The following is a 20,675-nucleotide window of genomic DNA, read 5'->3' as shown; positions in this document are numbered from 1 at the left end:
ACTGTCAGAAGATGTCCGCTCGTCGCCCACGATGTGAAGACCAAGTAAATCGTAACACCATGGAGAACGTAGTGGAATGTGAGGAGTGCGAGTGTCGGAACGGAGCCACGCTCGACGTGCTGAAGGAGGTGCAGCGAGCGTATGAAGACCGGCTGGAGCTGGTCGAGAGGGTCGGGGGAGCGGACAAAGTGCAGGTAAGGTTCAATACAAGCTGGTACGAGCTGGCCTTAGATTAGCTAGGGCGTCCGCTAGCTGGCGCGGGTGAGCGGGTTTACGAAAAATAGTATGAGCAACGCCAACTGGCGCGGACGCGTGCGACAGATTTTACCTACAACAGACCTACAATGGCAACCAAGTGCGTGGGCGCGGGCCGCTCCGTGCAACCGCGTCAGCTATTAGCGGACGCCCTGCTAAGACGTATATTTGACAGGCTATTTTTCGTGGTTTTATATATCGCGTGTTATTAGGTACCTATACTTATTATGCAGATGCAGGCGCGAGTGTTGCGGTCGTGGGTGAGCGACCTGGTGGCGCAGAACGCGCTCCTGGTGCGCGCCGTGGAGGAGTTAGAGCGAGAAACCACGAGTCGGGCCGAGATCGAGCGGCGGAGGCACGCGGAGGTAAGAGTGTGGGGAAGCCACCTGGTAGAAGTGGTAGAACGCCCTCCAGTTGCTAACAGTGCTATCGTAACGTAGCTTCAGCGGATTGCCTTTAAACCACAATAGATGTTAAGGCAGGTGCAGCGTTACTCGTATCGTATCAACTTAGTTGCGCAGTTTAATTTTTAAATTAGGTGACTTAGCTGCACAACAGCTGCGCTGGTTTTGTATATAGCGCCAAAAATCACAATAAAATTTAAAAATCGGACCATAGTGTTAAAATAAGAAGTAACATTTTTAATAGAGATAAAATTGGGTTGGATTTCGTTTGCAGATCTAAGACCTAAGTACAGATAATTTTAACGGAATAAAAAGTATTTCGCTAAATTTTGTAAGCAACCTAACCATGTTCACAGCAGAATCTCAGAGGGTCATTCCTAGTAGGTTAAATCGTCGTCGACACGGTAGTCTGGTTCTGATTGCCAATTTATAACATCGAAGATAAACTAAATTATGTACTTATAGGCTTCAGAACTCCCCCGTCGCGCTTTCAACTGTGTAAAAGAACAAATTTTACCACGACACCAATAGTAAATTATGCGACACGACATGTTAAGTCGTCGTGATTGTCGAAAGTGGTCTGTTTGAAGCGCCAGCCTTCCGCAGATAGAGTGCGAGCTGCGCGCCGAGACTGCCGTGCTGCGGCGCCGCCTTGCACGCAAGGACTCGGACCTGCGCGGTCTCATCGAGGTGTTGCGCCGGCTCCGGGAGTTAGATCTCTGCACGCTCGACGGGATACACTTCTTCGAGGTCACACACAGCGATATCTTTGGCTATGACGGGTGGTGAGTTACTGTAACGGTCTCTGAATAAATAGAGGAGTTGCTTTATATGTATGTCTGACTTCTACCAAGGGCAATTATTGCAGTCTTCGTCCCTTCAGGGTTAGTACCTACATAGGCAAACATAGGTATTGCAACTCAGAGGAATAATGGCTTCTAATAATATTACTTAGGTAGGTACTAAATGAAACAAGTACTTAATTCTGCTGCTCAAATGATCTTATTCTGCATTTTCTGCAACCAGTAGGGTTGTAATACCTCGACCCCACTGGTTGCAGAAAATGCAGAATGTATGTATGAATTTATGGTTTTGCAATTACGAAACAATTATGTTACTGTTAATTACCATGAATCTAACTTTAAAAACCTTTAGGTAAACCTGTTTCTAAATTGATGACATAACCCAGGCTATTCCAAACTTCAGCTCTTATAGTTGGCCCCTCAGCAACGAATTAGCACGGTCAAAGACGATATAAATGAGACCGCTAAAGGAAGCGGAAGATCCGGCGGAGAAGCCCTGGCGAGGTTCTTGGCTCGAACAGTTTGGACACCCTTGGGTCGGAACTAATGCCTCGGTTTGAATGCTGGTCTATCAACTCACGGAGTGTTTCCTCACAGGCTGTCGCTACGGAAGGGCGACGGGGGCGGCCACTCGGGCTCCGGCGACGACCTGGCGAGCGGCCTGCTGAAGTTCACGCGTTTATAATTATCCATTGTATTTTGAGATGCACTTCATTTGGTATTTATGTATTATACCTTTTATTATGACGACGTGTTTATTTTCATCTGCCTTTTCCAAAGAGAAGCCAGAGAACCCTTCAAGTAGAAGGTGCGCGTATATTAGAATGTGTATCTAGGTATCTTGATACGCATTATACTCGTAATTTAGACAGGCAAAGCTCAATATAGAATAATGGAGTTTGAACCCGGTAATGATAATTTATGTATAATAACCTGACCTGATATGGCGCAGTCGGCAGGATAGAGGTAAGATATTTGGTCATGAATTTTCAAAAATTAGTTTTAGGCTCGCTCGCTTTGAATCAACCGTTGATCGCTCTCGGAACAAAAACTGGAAATATCTTTAATAATAAAAAAAATAAAGTTTGTGCATGTGCTTAGTTTCCTATGCGATTTTTACCTACTCACTGATACAGAGTGAGTAGGTAAATGAATGTAGCGTAAGCGTACGTGTGCCATAAATAAAGATGTGATTTAAATTTTGATTCGCAGAGGTTTCTACTTGTTAAAAATTAAAGATGTGAGTTGTTATCGGCGCACTGCGCATCGTGGCGTTACTTACATATCATCAACAATTTCCCGAACCATCTTAGCGAATCGATTTGTGCGGAGCGTGTGCCTCAGTGAGATTCCGATTTATTGCTGTGAACATGGTTAGTCAATATTTATTGATAAACATGTAATAAGACATGGTTTCGGTTAGTCCATATTTTGCAAGTAGGTAGATTCAAAAATCTTTCCCTAACAGTTTGCGATTTTTTTTCCAGAGCTACAATGGCATGGAAAGAAAGAATAAGAACCTTGAGTTGTCATTAGTCAACGAGTCGCTACAGAACGTCGTAACAGCGAAAGACAGGTAACTATTAGTGTGTTCTCTTGAATTCGTTCAGCTATATACACGATGATTTTTAATCGGTGATCAGGAGTAGAAAAATATTAATATCTAGCCCAAATTAAACTTATTAGGCTAGGTCTCATGCAATTATCTCATTGTTTAATTAATTAAAAGTTAATACATAATTAAAAGTTAAACTAATAATAACCACTAAATACAGGGTTATCCTACATGAAGTAATACGATACGTCAAGTGCCATCAATTGGCGGGAAATTTGACGGATCTATGACTTTGTTTATGGCTGCTATTTAACTGATCACCAGATTTAGTAAAATTTAATACCAAAAAAATATATTTTACCACCCTAAAATAATAAATGATCACCAAAATGATAACCCCATTTTAATTTGAAATGATTACCAATTTTAATACATTTTGCTATCCTATTAAAGGAAATGACACCAAACTAATCATTATTAACCCAAAAATAGTAAATGACTACCACATTTCAAACCCCATTTTAATGTGAAATGATAACCAAATTTTTACATCTTGCTATCCTATTAAAGAAAATGGCACCAAAATAATCATTGTAAACCCAAAAATAGTAAATGACCACCAAAATTAGAACTCCATTTTAATGTAAAATTATAACCAAATTTTTAAATCTTGTTATCCTATTAAAGCAAATGACTCCAAATTAATCATTGTAAACCTAAAAATAGTAAATTACCACCGAAATTGTAACCACATTTTAACTAAAAATGTGCAAATATTTAATATATCGTTATCCAATTAAATTAATTAATCCACTTCGTCACCCTTTTCTAGTAGCATTTCATTTTTGTATCAGTCGCAGTTCTAACCTAACCTAACCCACTTTTCTAGTAGCATTTCGTTTCTGTAAGGGTCACATTTCAAACCTAACCTAACCCACTTTTCTAGTAGCATTTCTTTTCTGTACGGGTCGCAGTTCAAACCTAACCTAACCCACTTTTCTAGTAGCATTTCTTTTCTGTAAGGGTCGCAGTTCAAACCTAACCTAACCCACTTTTCTAGTAGCATTTCTTTTCTGTAAGGGTCGTAGTTCAAACCTAACCTAACCCACTTTTCTGGTAGCATTTCTTTTCTGTAAGGGTAGCGTTTAAACCTAACCTAACCCACTTTTCTACTAGCATTTCTTTTCTGTAAGGGTAGAGTTTAAACCTAACCTAACCCACTTTTCTACTAGCATTTCTTTTCTGTAAGGGTCGCAGTTTAAACCTAACCTAACCCACTTTTCTAGTAGCATTTCGTCTCTGTGAGGGTCGCAGTTCAAACCTAACCTAACCCACTTTTCTAGCAGCATTTTGTTTCTGTAAGGGTCGCAGTTCAAACCTAACCTAACCCACTTTTCTAGTAGCATTTTGTTTTTTGTAAGGGTCGCAGTTCAAATCTAATCTAACCCACTTTTCTAGTAGCATTTCGTTTCTGTAAGAGTCGCAGTTCAAACCTAACCTAACCCACTTATTTACTAGCATTTCGTTTCTGTAAGGGTCGCAGTTCTAACCTAACCTAACCCACTTATCTGATAGCAGTTCGGTTCTGTGAGGATCGCAGTTCTAACCTAACCTAACCCACTTTTATAGTAGCATTTCGTTTCTGTAAAGGTCGCAGTTCAAACCTAACCTAACCCACTTTTAACTGATAGCAGTTCAAACCTGACCTAACCTACTTTTCTACTAGCATTTCAGTATGCTACTAGAAAAGTAGGTTAGGTTTACCTAAATTACTTTTCTAGTAGCATACTATGCGGTGCGGGGTACGGGGGGCTGAGCGGGAGGAGTCTCAATTAATGATTTTTGGTGATCATTCAATATATTTGGTATTTGAATACAATTTGAAGTGCAGTCGTTATTAAAATGGTGGTACTTTTGTAATTTTACGCCTTATTTTTTTGGTTTTCAGTAATTTTTTTTGGTTACCATGATTTTTTTATTTAGGGTACCAAAGTATTTTTTGGTGGTCATTATATTTGTAGCCTTTGTTTATGCATATGACAATGACAAGTTAGTAATTATCAATTGCCATTAAGTTTGTAAAGAGGCTATAACTCATAGATACCGATTAGTGGAGTGACAAGGATTTTAGGATAAATTGATCTCAAAATTAAAATTATGATAAAAAACAAGTTTGTTTCCATGTAATTATGAATTCAACGTGATCTACATCAATTACTGAGTTAGAAAAAAATGTTCCTGATCACCGATTATAAAATCATCGTGTATAGACTACAAATGTCGCAAACTAATTTGGCAAGTTTACAAAGAATTGCGGTGTACTTCATAAGATGTGACAATCTTCAACTGTTTAATCTCAGGGAGATCAACAGTTTGAAGAAGCACATGCAGCAATACGAACAGTCGCTGGCAAGGGTGAGGTGCGAGGGAAAGCCGTTAGTATTGATCAACTACTGTAGGTAGGTAGTTCATTGTTTAGAATTTTTAGTGGAGATATATTATTTATTCAACTCAATCCTAGCGGAATAGATCTTCGACCAGCTTAGTTACTCTTTGTACACCGTAAAATTTAATAGTATTGAAAAGGCTTTCTTGCTAACGAACCTATATAGAATACTTATTTATTTCAGCAATGTTCAAATGAAAGATGCCGAGGTTATGGCTGGCATGTGCTGCACGGGAGCCGAGGTAAGATTAGTTTATCCGTTGGTTACCTAAAGGCGCCCACTGATTAACAGTTCGCCGGACGGTATCGGCCTGTCAGTTAGAACAAAATTTTGACAGCTCCGAACAACTGACAGGCCGATACCGTCCGGCGGACTGGTAATCAGTGGGCCCCTTAAGAGTCTGTTAGTAGATCGGACTCAAGGTAAAGCATTATTTATAATCTTTATTAGGTATTAATCTATAACTATTTTTCAAACACGCTGGGTACGCTGATAGAATGGATGTCATCTACATACAATTTAACCTTAAAACGACAAATCTCCCAAAATATATTATTGAGATGTCACCGTACCCTTTGTGCATGGAAAATATAATTATAATGTAAGTATAGTATCTATGCTGGTACTGTGCCATTTCCTACGAGTGTTTTATTTACATTGTTCTCCATAAGAAGCCCCCAACATTGGTCCAAATATAGATATATTTTCAGTTTATACTGATTATTAGCTAATCTCAGACGGGCAGACCTTAATATCAAAGCGGGATAATAGGACCCCTCCAAAATTTTCCCGAAAATCCCATAAACCGCATGTTATAATATTTTAGGCGATCTGGGGCCCGTTTCTCAAAAGCTTGTAACTTGTAATACAAGCGGATGTCACTTTTTGACAGCTTTTGTTAGAAAGGGACTTCCACTTGTATTACAAGTTACAAGCTTTTGAGAAACGGACCCCTTAAGGTGCAGTGGGTTCAGAAAACGGAGTTTTTAAAAAGTCGTAACGCTTTTTAGAATCACAATACGATTGCCATAAATTCTTTAATTAACTATCTTGAGGCCTTTCTCGGAGGCCTTCAGCGATTCGAATCCTGAGTTTTTGACCTGCGCTCGATAGAATAAAATCACGAACATAGGTCTACAGTTTTAGCGCAAAAACTAAAAATATGAAAAGTATTTCAGTAAATGAGCAAAATGAGGAGGGAACTCAGCAATTACCTTTTTTTTATCATTAAAACGTCCAAAAAATTAAAATAAAAAATAACACGATATTCGCGGTCCCGGGCACTCACTTCCAACTCGCTTACACTTACGCTTAGTGAGAGTGACAGAAGAACACGAACTCATTGGGCCTTAAGCAAATACCTATCAATTCATCTTAATGCGCTCACACGCGATAACATCTCCTATATTTGAATGCAATTCCAGTCAATTGCCGTTGTTGAGCAGTGCGGGGAGCTGGTGTGGTTGTGGTACCAGGTCCACTCGGCTGACTTGAATGTTTACTATATATATATAATAGATGAAACCGTAGCTAGGTATTGTTTGTCAGTGCGGCGACCTGGTGCCGGTGCGGGACATCGCGGAGCTGCTGCGCGAGGAGGCCGGCAAGTACCGCGACACCATCCGCAACATGGAGATCAGCCTGCAGGTTTATATATATACATTTTCATTTAGAAACATTTTCTACATACCACACTGTACCATCGCCCACACTGTTAACTGTCCATCGGTGGACATTATGCCTTCTGTAATAGTAGACACCGATGAAGTAAGTATACTTCATCAAACAACATTAGTACTAGGCCACAGGAACCAATTGCCTGCCAGACAAGGACTTTCTTCAGTTTCTTCACGAATTGGTATGATGTTACTCTCCTCGTCGGATATATGATCTTCTACAACGGCATGGAAGCATTGGGGCCATTGGTAACGCATTTTTCGTTGTCCATTAAAATGCAACGAAAGGGTATAGCCGGGTAAGCATGGCCAAACTGCCCTTAGCGAAAAAATGAATTTTTACTGGATTATTAACCTATATATATGTAGTGCTTTCACCAAAAATTAAGCCTCAAATGCTTCGGGTTTAAAAAAAAATGCAAAAAAAGAAAAAACATTTTTATTTTATTACAGCCAAAGTACTAACCCGAATTCTTTGTGATTTGGGTATGTTGTACATATAATTAAGGTTGCTTTCTGAAAAAAAATATATTGAATTATCTCTTGAAAAAATAGTAAAAAAATGAGTTGAAAATTTTCAGAAAAATAAAAAAAATACGTGCGAGATTGCGACAGTTATCAAATTTACATATTTCATGCAGAATTTAATAATGTTTGTAGTTACTAGTGCATACAAACTTAATATACATAACTAGAAAAAAAAAACATAATTAAATAACTAACCTACAAAACTTAAAAACTAAATCTAAAAATAAATAAAACTAAACTTAAAATAAAAAAATTACAAAATATCCCCCTGCGGAATGGTGCCGTAGATGCTGGCAGCATTTCCTCGCTGTATCGCAATACTTATTCTTTGTGCGAGGAAGCTGCCAGATCTACGGTCACCAGTGGCGTCAGCTATCCTTTTTGATAGATCCTTAAAAAGGGTAGACGCGTTCGGACACCACGGGCCAAGGGTCTCGACACCAAAAGGTACGAAATCGTATTCGGGGCCGAGACCCCTATATTTGGTCTTTTTTAATTTTTCGGCCGCCTCTGCTGCCGCGCCGGCTTTTGAAGTAGTGCCGTGGAGATGAGACGGGGCTAGGGTGTCCACACAGGTGGCGTCCCACACCAGCACCCCATAATGTTTAACATATATTTTTTTCAAAAATTAAAATCGGGATTAACAGTGTGAAAAACTCGAATTTGTAACATCCCATAATACTCTCTTCATACAAGCAAAGCTAAGTAGACAATACACGAATGAAGTATTGTGAACGCAATCTTTACGAATTTGAATTTAGAATGTGACCTATTGCACTATATATGTTTTCATGGCTGTATATGGCTACTGCGTACGCATTTTTTAATATCCCATACCTACATACATATATTCGTATTAAGTATTACGTAGTTGTATCAGCGATTAAAATTGTAGCAATATCACAGCCGGCGTAATTTTAGGTCATTTAACAAAATAATATTTACCCATACCCCATATAACCATTCCAGTCGCAGAATCACAAAGTGGTAACTAAATGTCAGATGTGTCGTAACAGCTAGAGTCCACACAATGTGTCTAGAATTGTTTCGAAACAAAGTGTCGTCGCCGTGTCTACACTTTTCCGTAACAAGGTGTCGACACATTTGTGTGCACTTTGCGTGCGGTTTGCGACTAAATCTGACAGCAAATTTGTGACAGCAAATGTCAATATAAAATACCTCTTGAAAACCAAGGTTTGTCAAACTACTATTAGTGTCTCGTGTGCTCGTAATTCTAGTAAGTCATCATGGGCAATGCAAATGATAATAATCGACCGAAACCATATAAACACCCAACACCCGTCAACCTTTTACAGAAAAGTTTTTAAAGAAATTCAATAAGCTACTTAGGTCAGGCAACGAATGCTCCAAAAGTTGTAGAGGGAAATGCTCGGAACACAATTTTTGACTCCGTAACTCGGTTTGACAAGTTAGGAGGTGAACATATCAAAAGTCCCCGGCCGTAGCCCTTGAGCGGGGGGGAGAGAGGGGGCTTTGAAGGTCCCATTTTCCCGTTTTTCGATTATATCTCGGAAACTATGCATCTCAGCGACATGGCCACTTATACAAAATGAAAGTTAATTTAATTTGTTACAAGTTTATTCAATCAATTTTTTCGATATGTTGAATAGTTTTTGAGATATCCGCTCTTGAAAGTTTATTTAGGGCTCTCAATTTTATCTTGATATATCTATATCAGTGAAGGTGCTAGGCCGTGTTTGGTATCGTTTTCGTATAAATCTGGGGTGCTGAATCCATTTAAGATATCACATTGACATCATTCCACAAAATAAAAATAAATCTTTTTAGGGTTCCGTACCTCAAAAGGAAAAAACGGAACCCTTATAGGATCACTCGTGCGTCTGTATGTATGTCCGTCTGAATACACAAAATAGTTCTTTACCTATAGATGACAGGAAAACCTATTAGAAATGTGCAGTCAAACGCGAGTCGGACTTAATGTACGGAACCCTTAACGCGAGTCCGACTCGCACTTGGCCGGTTTTTTTGAAACTCTTCTTGACGCTTAACCGCTGAACCGATTTCGTTGAAATTTGGTATAGAAATAGTTTGCGTCCCGGAACAGGACATAGGATAGATCTTATAACCAAAATCATCTTTTGAAGGTGTGAAAAGTGGCGTAGAAATTTGTACGGGAAATCAATAACCGCTGAACCGATTTATATGAAATTTGGGATGATCTTTGATTTAGTTAAAAATGATGAAAAAACATGACTTCAAACCTAAACTTAAACAGTATTAACTTCAAGAAGTCAATTCTGAATTCCCCCCTACACCTCATTTCACACCTTTAAAGGATGATTTTTGAGATAACTTATTATATCCTGTCTCGGGACTCAAAATATATGTGTACCAAATTTAAATTAAAACTGTTCAGCAGTTTAAGCGCGAAGAGGAGTTTAAAAGAAAGTATTTTAATAAGTTTATATGTTTTTACTTCGGAATGGTGTCAATGTGATACCTTAACTAAATTTGGTACTGCGAATTTATACGAAAACGATACCAAACATGGCCTCGTAGCTTTACTGTTGTAGAAGTCAAAATAAAATTGAGAGCCCTAAATTCTTATTACTTGGCCAAACTTGTGTAGAAGGAAAAGGTAAAATAAAAGTCTTGGGCAGGAATATAAGACACAAATATATTTTTTTTTGCGTTACTATTTCATTCATCAAATATAAACATACCTTGATTATACTATTCTAGTGAGATGCTCATAGATAAACAAAAACATTTACTTAAAAAATTACAAGGTCGAAATGTCACGGAACTTGTGAGAGTAATATGTGAAAAATAAAAACTTTTATGACAAAAAAAATCTGGACACAATTTAAGAATCACCCAATTGCGTCGGAATCATCTGTATTTTTGCTTGTTTCATTACCTCCTCGCTTCTTTTTTGTCCTTTGTATTCTGTAGCAATTTGTTAGATCTGAAAATAAAGATAACTTGCGTCGTCACGGATGTCGATTTATAGGTTTTAGGGAGTGCAGAATTCGAAAACGATGATCATTTTATAATCCAAGATGGCGGCTACGTATTTTGTCATAAAAGTGGAATCCAGAATAGTCATCATTTTCGAAATCTGCGCCCCCTAAAACCTATAAAACGATATCCATGACGACTTTTATGACATAGTGCACTGCCGCCATTTTGAAATTGAAAATGTTATCATTTTCGAAATCTGCGCCCCCTAAAACCTATAAAACGACGTCCATGACGACTTTTATGACATAGTGCATTGCCGCCATTTTTAAATTGAAAATGTTATCATTTTCGAAATCTGCGCCCCCCAAAACCTATAAAACGACACCCATTTATTTATTTATTTATTTATTTATTTATATCTGACCATGACGACTTTTATGACATAGTGCATGGCCGCCATTTTGGATTCCAAAATGGTTATCATTTTCGAAAGCGCGGCCTCCTAAAACCTATAAAACGACATACATGACGACTTTTATGACATAGTGCATGGCCGCCATCTTGGAATCCAAAATGGTCATCATTTTCGAAATCTGCGCCCCCTAAAACCTATAAAACGACACCCATGACGACTTTTATGACATAGTGCATGGCCGCCATTTTGGAATCCAAAATGGTTATCATTTTCTAAATCTGCGCCCCCCAAAACCTATAAAACGACACCCATGACGACTTTTATGACATAGTGCATGGCCGCCATTTTGGATTTCAAAATGGTCATCATTTTCTAAATCGGGGCCCCCTAAAACCTATAAAACGACATCCATGACGACTTTTATGACATAGTGCATGGCCGCCATCTTGGAATCCAAAATGGTCATCATTTTCGAAATCTGCGCCCCCTAAAACCTATAAAACGACACCCATGACGACTTTTATGGCATAGTGCATGGCCGCCATTTTGGATTCCAAAATGGTCATCATTTTCAAAATTGGGGCCCCCTAAAACGTATAAAACGACATCCATGACGACTTTTATGACACAGTGCATGGCCGCCATTTCGGATTCCAAAATGGTCATTATTTTCGAAATCGGCACTCCCTAAAACCTATATATCGACACCCATCTCGACTTTTATGACAAAGTGTTTTGCTACCATCTGCATGCAAGACATTTCTATTATTTTTACGTACAAAAATGGCCCCCTGTCAACTTTCAATCGAGATTTAATCGATAATTTTTTCTAATAATATTCAGATTAATTCAATTTCAATCTATGTTAGGTCGACTAAACTAATCGCGATTAAAATTTGAGAATTAACTTTTTTTATTCCATTAATTAGTCGAATAAACAGTTAATCGATTAATGCCCATCTCTGACCACGGCATTTTTACACTTTGAGAATATCTGAAAACAAATCAACACAAGGAGCCATTTTGCAAATCCAGTAACATACCAGTAACTTTGTTATTACTTTTGACAGCGCGTGTCATGTGTCAACACAGAGTCGACACAAAGTCGAAACATTGCAACTACTTTGTGACTGCAATATTTCTCAGCCTTAAACCATATTTATACATCATAATTAACAAGTTTCGTAGTATGTAAACTTGTAAAGCGTTATTTCTGTTATTTAAGTATAGTATACGCATCGAAGTACTAAAAATGCTTCAAATAATATAGTTATGAACACAGGCACTGAGAAGTAAACAATTTCATTTCCGGCTAAACTAAAACAATGTGGTGGCGCGTTGATTATATTACACTTAGTTTATCAAATCACTCGAGCAGTTTAATTCCCCATAATAATTTAAGTCCTATTGTAATATAAATGCAAACAATATATAATTAAATTACGTCTTGTAATCCGTTTGAGAAATGGCGTATTAATGTCACTTATTTTTATTTAAGTATTTTTCCATCTGACAGTTTCCATTTGACAGGAACAAAATGAACGAATGAACGAATGATTTTGGCATAAAGTAGTCGCAAACCCGAAACAATGTGTGCACACGGCGACCACACTTTATGTCACTTTGTGTCATGTGTCGACCCTTCCCCATTTCTGGTAACTGTGTCGACACGGCGACGACTCTGCGACTGGAATTGTGACCGAAACAGACGGTGTCGACACAAGATGTGTCAACACCGCGTCGTAACGGCGACTGGAAATGGTTGTATGGGACCTCTCGCGTTCAGATATAATTGTGTCCTATAAAGTCAGAGCACTTTAAAGACACTAACTTCTAATAGGTATGTAGGTCCCGCAATACCTATTACTAGATCAAGAACTTGTTTCTGAATTAAATAATACACACTGTATAAATTAAAATTGCTGGGCTGAGATGATGATGATGATGATGAAATTAAAATTATAACTTTTAATAAAACAATCTTTAAATAAAATTAGTCCTCAATCATCATCACTATCTGATTGGATAGTCATTAATTCTCTGAATGTTGTCGTACGCCCTAGCCGCATACAGCCATGGAGTTTAAGGTCCGCACTCAGTAAAATAAGTTGCGTTCTAAATTCAAATTGCGTTGGGAATATACTCGTAACTTTCTCGTATTGTAATAACACTAATAACGTACAAGTTTTTTTGTATGAAGAGAAAGTATTATGGGGTGTTACAAATTCGAGTTTTTCACACTGTTAAACCCCGATTTTAATTTTTGAAAAAAATATGTGTTAAACATTATTAAATTTTACATGAAATATGTAAATTTGATAACTGTCGCAATTTCGCACATATTTTTTTTATTTTTTCTGAAAATTTTCAACTCAATTTTTTACTATTTTTTCAAGAGATAATTCAATATTATTTTTTTTCAGAAAGCGACCTTAATTGTATTTACAACATACCTAAATTACAAAGAAATCGAATTAGTACTTTGGCTGTAATAAAATAAAAATGTTTTTTCTTTTTTTGCATTTTTTTTAAAAACCTGAAGCATTTGAGGCTTAATTTTTCGTGAAAGCACTACATATATATAGGTTAATAATCCAGTAAAAGGAAATTCATTTTTTCGCTAAGGGCAGTTTGGCCATGCTTACCCGGCTATACTTACCCTTTATCTTAATGTAAAATGGAGTAGGTATAGTTTGCCGGTTCTTTTTTTCGATTGCTTTTGCTGCTCTGCAATTCGTTTGGCCATTTTTTGCTTTTTATGGGTCCATTTATTTTTGGGTTATGGGTCTTCTTATATTTTAATCTGGACCTACTCTAACGCCTGTTTTCTTAGGAATTTTGCGAACCGATAGGTATTTTTTTGATTTTAACAGCCGTATATTTCCGTTTGTGGATTGGCCGGGCCGCTTCTGTGCCGGGATTTTGTAAAATCTTCCAATTTTATGAAATGCTCTCCAAATGTTTAATTAAGTATTTGGTTCACGTTTAACTTGGAAAACCTGTACATATTTACGATTTTTCGCAGTGAATACTTGCCTGTGTACCCTAATTGCAGAACTAACTTGCAATGTTCCAAATTTGTTCGCTCCTTCGGGAATAGTATATTGTTAACCAAGGGATTAAAGGCACTCATTCCTGCCGAGGTAGTTTCGCGCTCGAACGCAGTGAGAGCGCCAATAGTCCGAGGCTGAAATTATGCCTTTCACCCGAGTTAAACACTCTACTTTTCATTTCAAATACGAGGAAAGTAAAATGCATGTGTTTTTTAAAAACATGACTAAGTAAAAAAAAATAAAGTTTTTCTGAGGGTACTTTCAATTAATCATTTAGACAAAAAGTATCGTTATTTATGGAACGGGGAGTCAAATATCAGAATGGAAATTATATAACAAATCCATTTATACCCAAATTTCAATTGCTTATCGTAAAAAAATAATTAAATCGTACTTGGAAATTGGAACCTAAAATGCTCTAGTGCAGAAACCTATCATTTTTTGCACACCTATTAGAACAACAATGACCCTGTTTCAGAGCATGAGAAATGAAAAAATATTTGACTATTAGGGAACAAATATGTAGCAATTGATGAATAAGGGATTGATAATTATTGTTGTGAGCTGTACGTCAATTGATTTTAAATTTGCCGATTAAAAGAGGTGTAAGAGTGTCCGCTTAGTAAACTGAACATCAAACATCAACATTTATTCAGCAAATAGGCCACAAGGGCACTTTTACACGTCAACATTGAATTTACATACAAGCAAAAATAATAATATCAACAATTTTATAAAATAAAAGTAACAATTCAATCTAACGTATTACAATTACTAAGAGATGTATAATGGTCTCTTAATGTCGAATTACATACAAAATACAGATACAAAACACAAAAAAAATATCTATAATATTTAGAGGTGTAAATGTCTCTAGGTGTCAGAACTATAAGATTATATAGTTTATCAAGTTATCCTTAGAGATGTATAGGGTCTCCAGGAGTCAATATCCTGTATAATTAATACATTCATTAAGAGAAAAGAAACATACGAGAGCAGAATGAGGCGTCTCACTGTAATTAATTAATAAAAATAAAGTTACTAAGTATAATAGCTTGTGTTAGCTTAAACAGACCAGTCTCCACAAACAGCACCCGTTCACGTGTATGACGCGTATCTCAGCCATCGCCTCCCTCAACCTTCATTCGGGAAAGTGGCGACCCGATCAACGACGCCACCGTAAGCAAAGACTTTTAAGCGAGCATGACATGTTCAAGCTACCGGCCTATATTAATATTAAAATAGTAATAACATGTAGCTGTAAGAGACGGCATTTTGTGCTCGTATGTTACATAAAAAGACATATAGAACACTGAACAGTCCTTAGGTACGACACGTTTATCGGTGTGGTGTTATAATTAGTTTGGTGTATGTAATTAACTAATTAAGGTATATTCTTAGTTTGACTTTTTTAAAGAAGATTGCTTGGAATAGATTGCCTTATGAATAAAGTGCACCTGGATCAACTTTGTCCTGTCTGATGACTGAATTTACTGGGGGGCATAGACTGCGGTAACTGCTATAAGTAGCTTTTCTTATGGTATCTGCTGCTTCTCGAAATCATGGCATAACTAAGTAACTTTACTCATTGCATTGTTTCAACTAGTATTCATGGGTAAATAAGGTTAATTATGCATGACAGTTTTTTATATACCACATCGGTGGCAAACAAGCACACGGACCGCCTGATGGTAAGCAGGCACCGTAGCCTATGGTTGCCTGCATCTCCAGAGGTACATGCACGTTCAGCACGTTGCTGACCTTTTAAAAACCTGTACACTCATTTTTTGAAGAACCCAATATGTACCTACTGAGGACCCTCGGGAAAACCTCGGAAGGGAGCTCATTCCACAACCGGAGCGTTTTTCCTCTTAAACCACACAGTACACGACCATTTAGGTCTAGGGGTAAGGTAGGGGGTTTAGGTAGGCTGCTTTCTAAAAGTAGTTTATTAGGTGCTAGAAGTAGTTCGGCCCTCAATGAAGCCGAGGTTGTAACCGTGTCATTCTGTCCGTAGTCGAGCGGCGTGAAGCTGCGCGCCGTGCACAAGCTCAACCTCGGGCTGATTGAGGAGCTGAGCTCGCTGCGCCGGCTAGTTGTGGCTATCGACGTGGAGCGCCGAGACGCCCGGGTGAAGCTCGATCTGCAGAGGACCATCGTGAAGCAGATGGTGCGACAGCTGCGTCAGGCCAAGGCTCAGGTATTGTACCCTGGCTACAGTATCGTGATTGAGGAGTTGAGCACGCTGTGGCGGCTGGTTGTAGACATTGACGTGGAGCACCGCGACGCCCGGGTCAAGCTCGACTTACAGAGAACCACCGAGAAGCAGTTGGTGCGACTTCTGCGTCAGGTAAAAGCTCAGGTACTGTACCAAAACTTCCGTAACTATAGATATTATAAGAGGGAATTAAGCGTCCAGGATTAAACCCTATCCTGCCAATTTTTCCATGGTCTCGGTATGTATCTGTCATATTAGGAGTAGGAGGTATTCTCTCTCCTCTTATCTTCTCCACTTTTATTAATCTTATCACCCCGGAGTTTCGCTGCTCATACCATCTGTACGCCGATGATTTACCAGCGTTACGACCAGTGTAAAGTTACTGATATGTTGACTAGTATTGAAAAGTTAAACAGGGACCTCTTACACATTCAGCAGTGGTCGGAAAAATTTGGCCTGTTCGTAAATCCCGCCAAATGTCAGGCTATTGTCATCGGTAGTTCATGACAACTCGCCATATGGTAGACCTCAGTTTGATTAGGCCAGTGCACTTCAATGGTACTCCCATTCCTTTCAGCCCGAGTGTGAAGGACTTGGGCGTGCACTTGGACTGCACTCTGAGCTGGCGACCGCAGGTTGCCGAGATCTGTCGGAAAGTTACGGCCGGGTACCCTTCACGCACTTAACAAGCTTAGACACTTTTTGCCGGTTAGAACTAAAACACAGTTGGTAAACTCCTGGATCTTACGCATTATCGATTATGGTGATGTGTGCTGCTATCCGGACTTAAACGAAGAACTTCTTGACAAATTGGACCGACTTCTTAATAATTGCATCCGTTTTATCTTCTGTCTCCGAAAATATGATCACGTGTCCTCATTTCGCTCGCAGCTTGGCTGGCCCCCTATTCGTCAACGACGTAATATTCGCATGCTCTGCGCTCTCTATTCTATTCTCAACGATTCACACTCCCCTGAATATCTCAAATCCTTCTCTCACTATTTTGGTGCCTCTCGTGTCCGTCAGTTTCGCTCTACCGGCAATCTCTCTCTTTCTTTATTTATTATTTATTCTTTATTCTTTATTCAAACACTATGTATAAGTTTACAGCTCCAGCCAAGGCACTTATACTGTTAATTAGGTAGGTACATATGTTGTCAGTATCAGTCAGTATCATAAAATTAGTAGGTACACTTATTGTATTACACACTTATCTTTATAATTGAACATACATATTATGTATTACTAAGTTACATAGAGATAAAAAAAGAATCTGATATTAAATAACATAGGTAGAGTTTAACAAAATCCTGATACTACGTTGTAGGGACGGCCACTTGTCTGCGAATATGTCTGCGTTTTGGACTGTATAGCTATGAAGTTATTTAGTAATTCTATTGCTCGGTACGTGGGTGCGTTTGAACCGTGATAGGTGCGAACATTTGGATATGCAAAAAGGTTTCTGGCTCTACGTGCGCTACGCTTTCTATTCCTCTTCTTCGAACAGGCTTCATGTCGTATTCATTCTGCATCCAAGTGGCCCGCCTTTGGAACGGTCTTCCCCCTAACATTAGGAAAGCACCCAACAAAATCGCTTTTAAAAAATCTGTGCGCGTTTTCTTTGCTGGCAGTTCAAAAAATTATTAAGTATCTATCTCACATGGTTAATATATGTATATATTATATATGTATACCGGGTATGGCCTGTAACATGAGCAAATAATGAAAACATAGATTGTACTCCTCAAACGGTGAGACTTTTTTTCAACAACTTTTAAAAATTATGTAGTATTTAGACTCCCTATTTTTCATACAAAATAAATATTATTTTCAATGGACGCCATTGCTACGCCATATCATTGTGATTGACGTTGCTTGTCACGCCTTAAACATAACAAAATTTGCAATACATTGCGTCTTAGAATAAACTTTAAAGTGTATTAAAAATCAAACCACAAGTTATTTTTAAAAGTCGCTGAACAAATGTTGGTCAGTATGAGGAGTACAGCCTACAGTTTAATTTTTTGCTCATATTACAGGCCACACACGGTATATGGGTATATATGTATATAGGGTAGAAGTGGGATACATGCCCCGGGGGTATAGCTGCCTTGATTGCAATTACTCTAGTTTCGTGAATGAAATAAATGTTAATTTATTTATCTATCGACAGACTCTGCAACTACAACTAAGTTGACCGTGTTGCATATCTCTGTGCAATTGCATGGGACGGCTAGGTGCGATCAAAGTTTTTGCGGGATAAATATCCTCTTTCTCGACGGGGCATCTATCCTAAACGTAATTTATATAGATTAGGCAACTATCCCATAGGTATAGGGGATAGTTGTCCCAAAATTTAGAGGTCCGCAATAATCGCCAATACTCTGGAAGTATCAAAGATAATGTTTATTCCTTTCATAAAATTGAAGATAATAAACCTAAGTACCTACCCGTTTTACAAATAAGGCATCTTGCTTTTTGTACTAAGATATAACAAGTAATTTCAAAAAGTGGGGCATCTATCCCACTTTTACCCTGCCCTGTATGTATTTAGTAGATATTATGTAATTTATGTATGTGTTTGTATGCATTGTACGAGGTTCTTATAAAAATTCTCTTTTTTACCCGACTACGGCAACGCAAAAGGAGGGTTATGATTTTGACCGGTGTGTTTCTATAATGCACCGCCTACAATCTTCTCTGCTTTGCCCTAAGGTTGACTGGAAGAGAATGCCTCAAGGCATTAAGTTCGCCTTTTGTACACTAAGTTATTTCTTTTATGCAATAAAGTATAAAAAAATAAAATATTATTTGTTATTTGAAACCATCCTCCATAATCTACTTCATCGCTTTATCTTCAAAAATCAATCGTTCTAGTTCCACATTCTGCAGGCTTACTATTCCAACAGGCACTTGAAATAGGCACATAAACACCCGCATTATTTCCTTAATTGCTTTTCTTCCACAGTTGAAGAAGAAAGAGCTTGACTACTCCATCAAGTCTGACTTCGTGAGCGGAGACAACTTCGGGCAACTGATGTCGCACGCGTCGCTCCCCGCGCCCTGCACCAGGCAGCCGCGGCCGCGGCGTCGCGACGTCCCTCCCCCGCCCCCTCCCGCCGACAACCCGCACCCCCTCACCGACCAGCTCGACTCCAGCGGGGACTTTCGCCCCGTTCACTAGGACGTGCAGCTGTCACGAAAGTCTAACTAGTTTGTTCCTGGATACATGATTTTGAGTTTTACTGGTGTTTTCTTGATTGGAATTTTTAAATTTTCTGTGCCAGGTTTGTGTTTAGTCGTAGATTTATTGTGTAGAATGTTTGGACCAATGTTGATAAATGATCACACTATACAACATTTTCTTAATTCAATGCAGCTCATAATCGTTTGTACCTATACATTAAATTCGTGAAATGCGAAGGTCATCATTTACCTCGCCATTTACATGAATGTGTAATGCCGGCTGTACACACTCGTCGAGAAATCGGCAAACACCGACCCAATCCGAGACGGGCAAGACGAGCAGACTCGTTCCCGGTCTGTCTCAGAGTTTATAAACGAGTGTGCACAGCCGCCAGCATAACGTTGGGATATCATCTCGATATCATGTTCCAGTCTCTATTTGTTGTAGCATGTTGGTATGTGCGCGCGCGTCGTCACGTCCACTCCGAACGGCACCATGGAGCTGCCAGACGAGTCGCTAATTTCAATTATACTACCTCGGGTAATTTTTCTTCTATTATTTTTGTGTCAATCTATGTTACAGGCACTAACTCCAGTATGTGCCACTTCTCTTCTGAGTTTATCAACCTATATTTAGTAATTAAGTAAACATCCATGTGTTCTCGACAGTAACTTACATCAATGATACGTTTATTGGCTTGCACTCTCTTGCACTCTCTTGCACTAGCTATGTACAAGGTGGCCAGTGGCAGAATTCCGATTTCAAATTCAAATAATTTTCGAACGCGAAGTCCAAGGCGAGTGCCGATTGTTTTTTTAGTATTGCGAGAGTTGCGGATTGATAAGTCAAAATGGATCGCTGGCCAGCTGAGCAGCGTGCATATGCAATAGAAGCGTACCTAACCAACGGTTTTTCGCCCATCATCGCAAGGCGTAAGTTTTGTATTCACTTCAATATTCGGCGTGTTTGTGACGGACCATCAACTAAATTGATTGAGAGCTGGGAAGCACGATTTAGAGCTAAAGGTTCCGCAGTAAATAAGCGAGGAACGGTTACAACTGAACAAAACGTGGACCACGTCAAGCAATTTGTACTCGAAAATCCGTGACTGTCCACCCGCAAACGCTCTATATGGTCTTAGATATTCCCAGGACGACATTGCAAACAATCCTAAAAAAAAAAACTAAA

The 20,675-nt window shown here is 38.7% G+C and overlaps 1 protein-coding gene across 1 annotated transcript; it reads left to right on the top strand.

Moving 5' to 3' along the window:
- The first annotated feature begins 23 nt into the window (after positions 1 to 23).
- Positions 24 to 19,484, top strand: LOC134790365 (uncharacterized). The gene is made up of 11 exons (XM_063761134.1): positions 24 to 194; positions 489 to 686; positions 1,266 to 1,444; positions 2,060 to 2,131; positions 2,675 to 2,702; positions 2,950 to 3,038; positions 5,378 to 5,452; positions 5,648 to 5,705; positions 7,013 to 7,111; positions 16,100 to 16,282; positions 19,269 to 19,484. The coding sequence occupies exons 1-11, from the start codon at positions 60 to 62 to the stop codon at positions 19,482 to 19,484; spliced, it is 1,332 nt and encodes a 443-aa protein (XP_063617204.1). The 5' UTR covers positions 24 to 59.
- The last annotated feature ends 1,191 nt before the right edge of the window (positions 19,485 to 20,675 follow it).

The sequence above is a fragment of the Cydia splendana genome, chromosome 5 (assembly GCF_910591565.1).
Source record: "Cydia splendana chromosome 5, ilCydSple1.2, whole genome shotgun sequence".
Lineage (NCBI taxonomy): Eukaryota > Metazoa > Arthropoda > Insecta > Lepidoptera > Tortricidae > Cydia > Cydia splendana.
Note: the sequence above shows the minus strand (reverse complement) of the source record. Positions and strands in the feature narration are given on the sequence as shown.

Coding starts and splice junctions, on each gene's coding strand:
- LOC134790365 (XM_063761134.1), top strand. CDS start 60: ATGGAGAACGTAGTGGAATGTGAGGAGTGCGAGTGTCGGAACGGAGCC. Junction 3,039..5,377: donor GTCGTAACAGCGAAAGACAG/GTAACTATTAGT, acceptor GTTTAATCTCAG/GGAGATCAACAGTTTGAAGA. Junction 5,706..7,012: donor TGTGCTGCACGGGAGCCGAG/GTAAGATTAGTT, acceptor ATTGTTTGTCAG/TGCGGCGACCTGGTGCCGGT.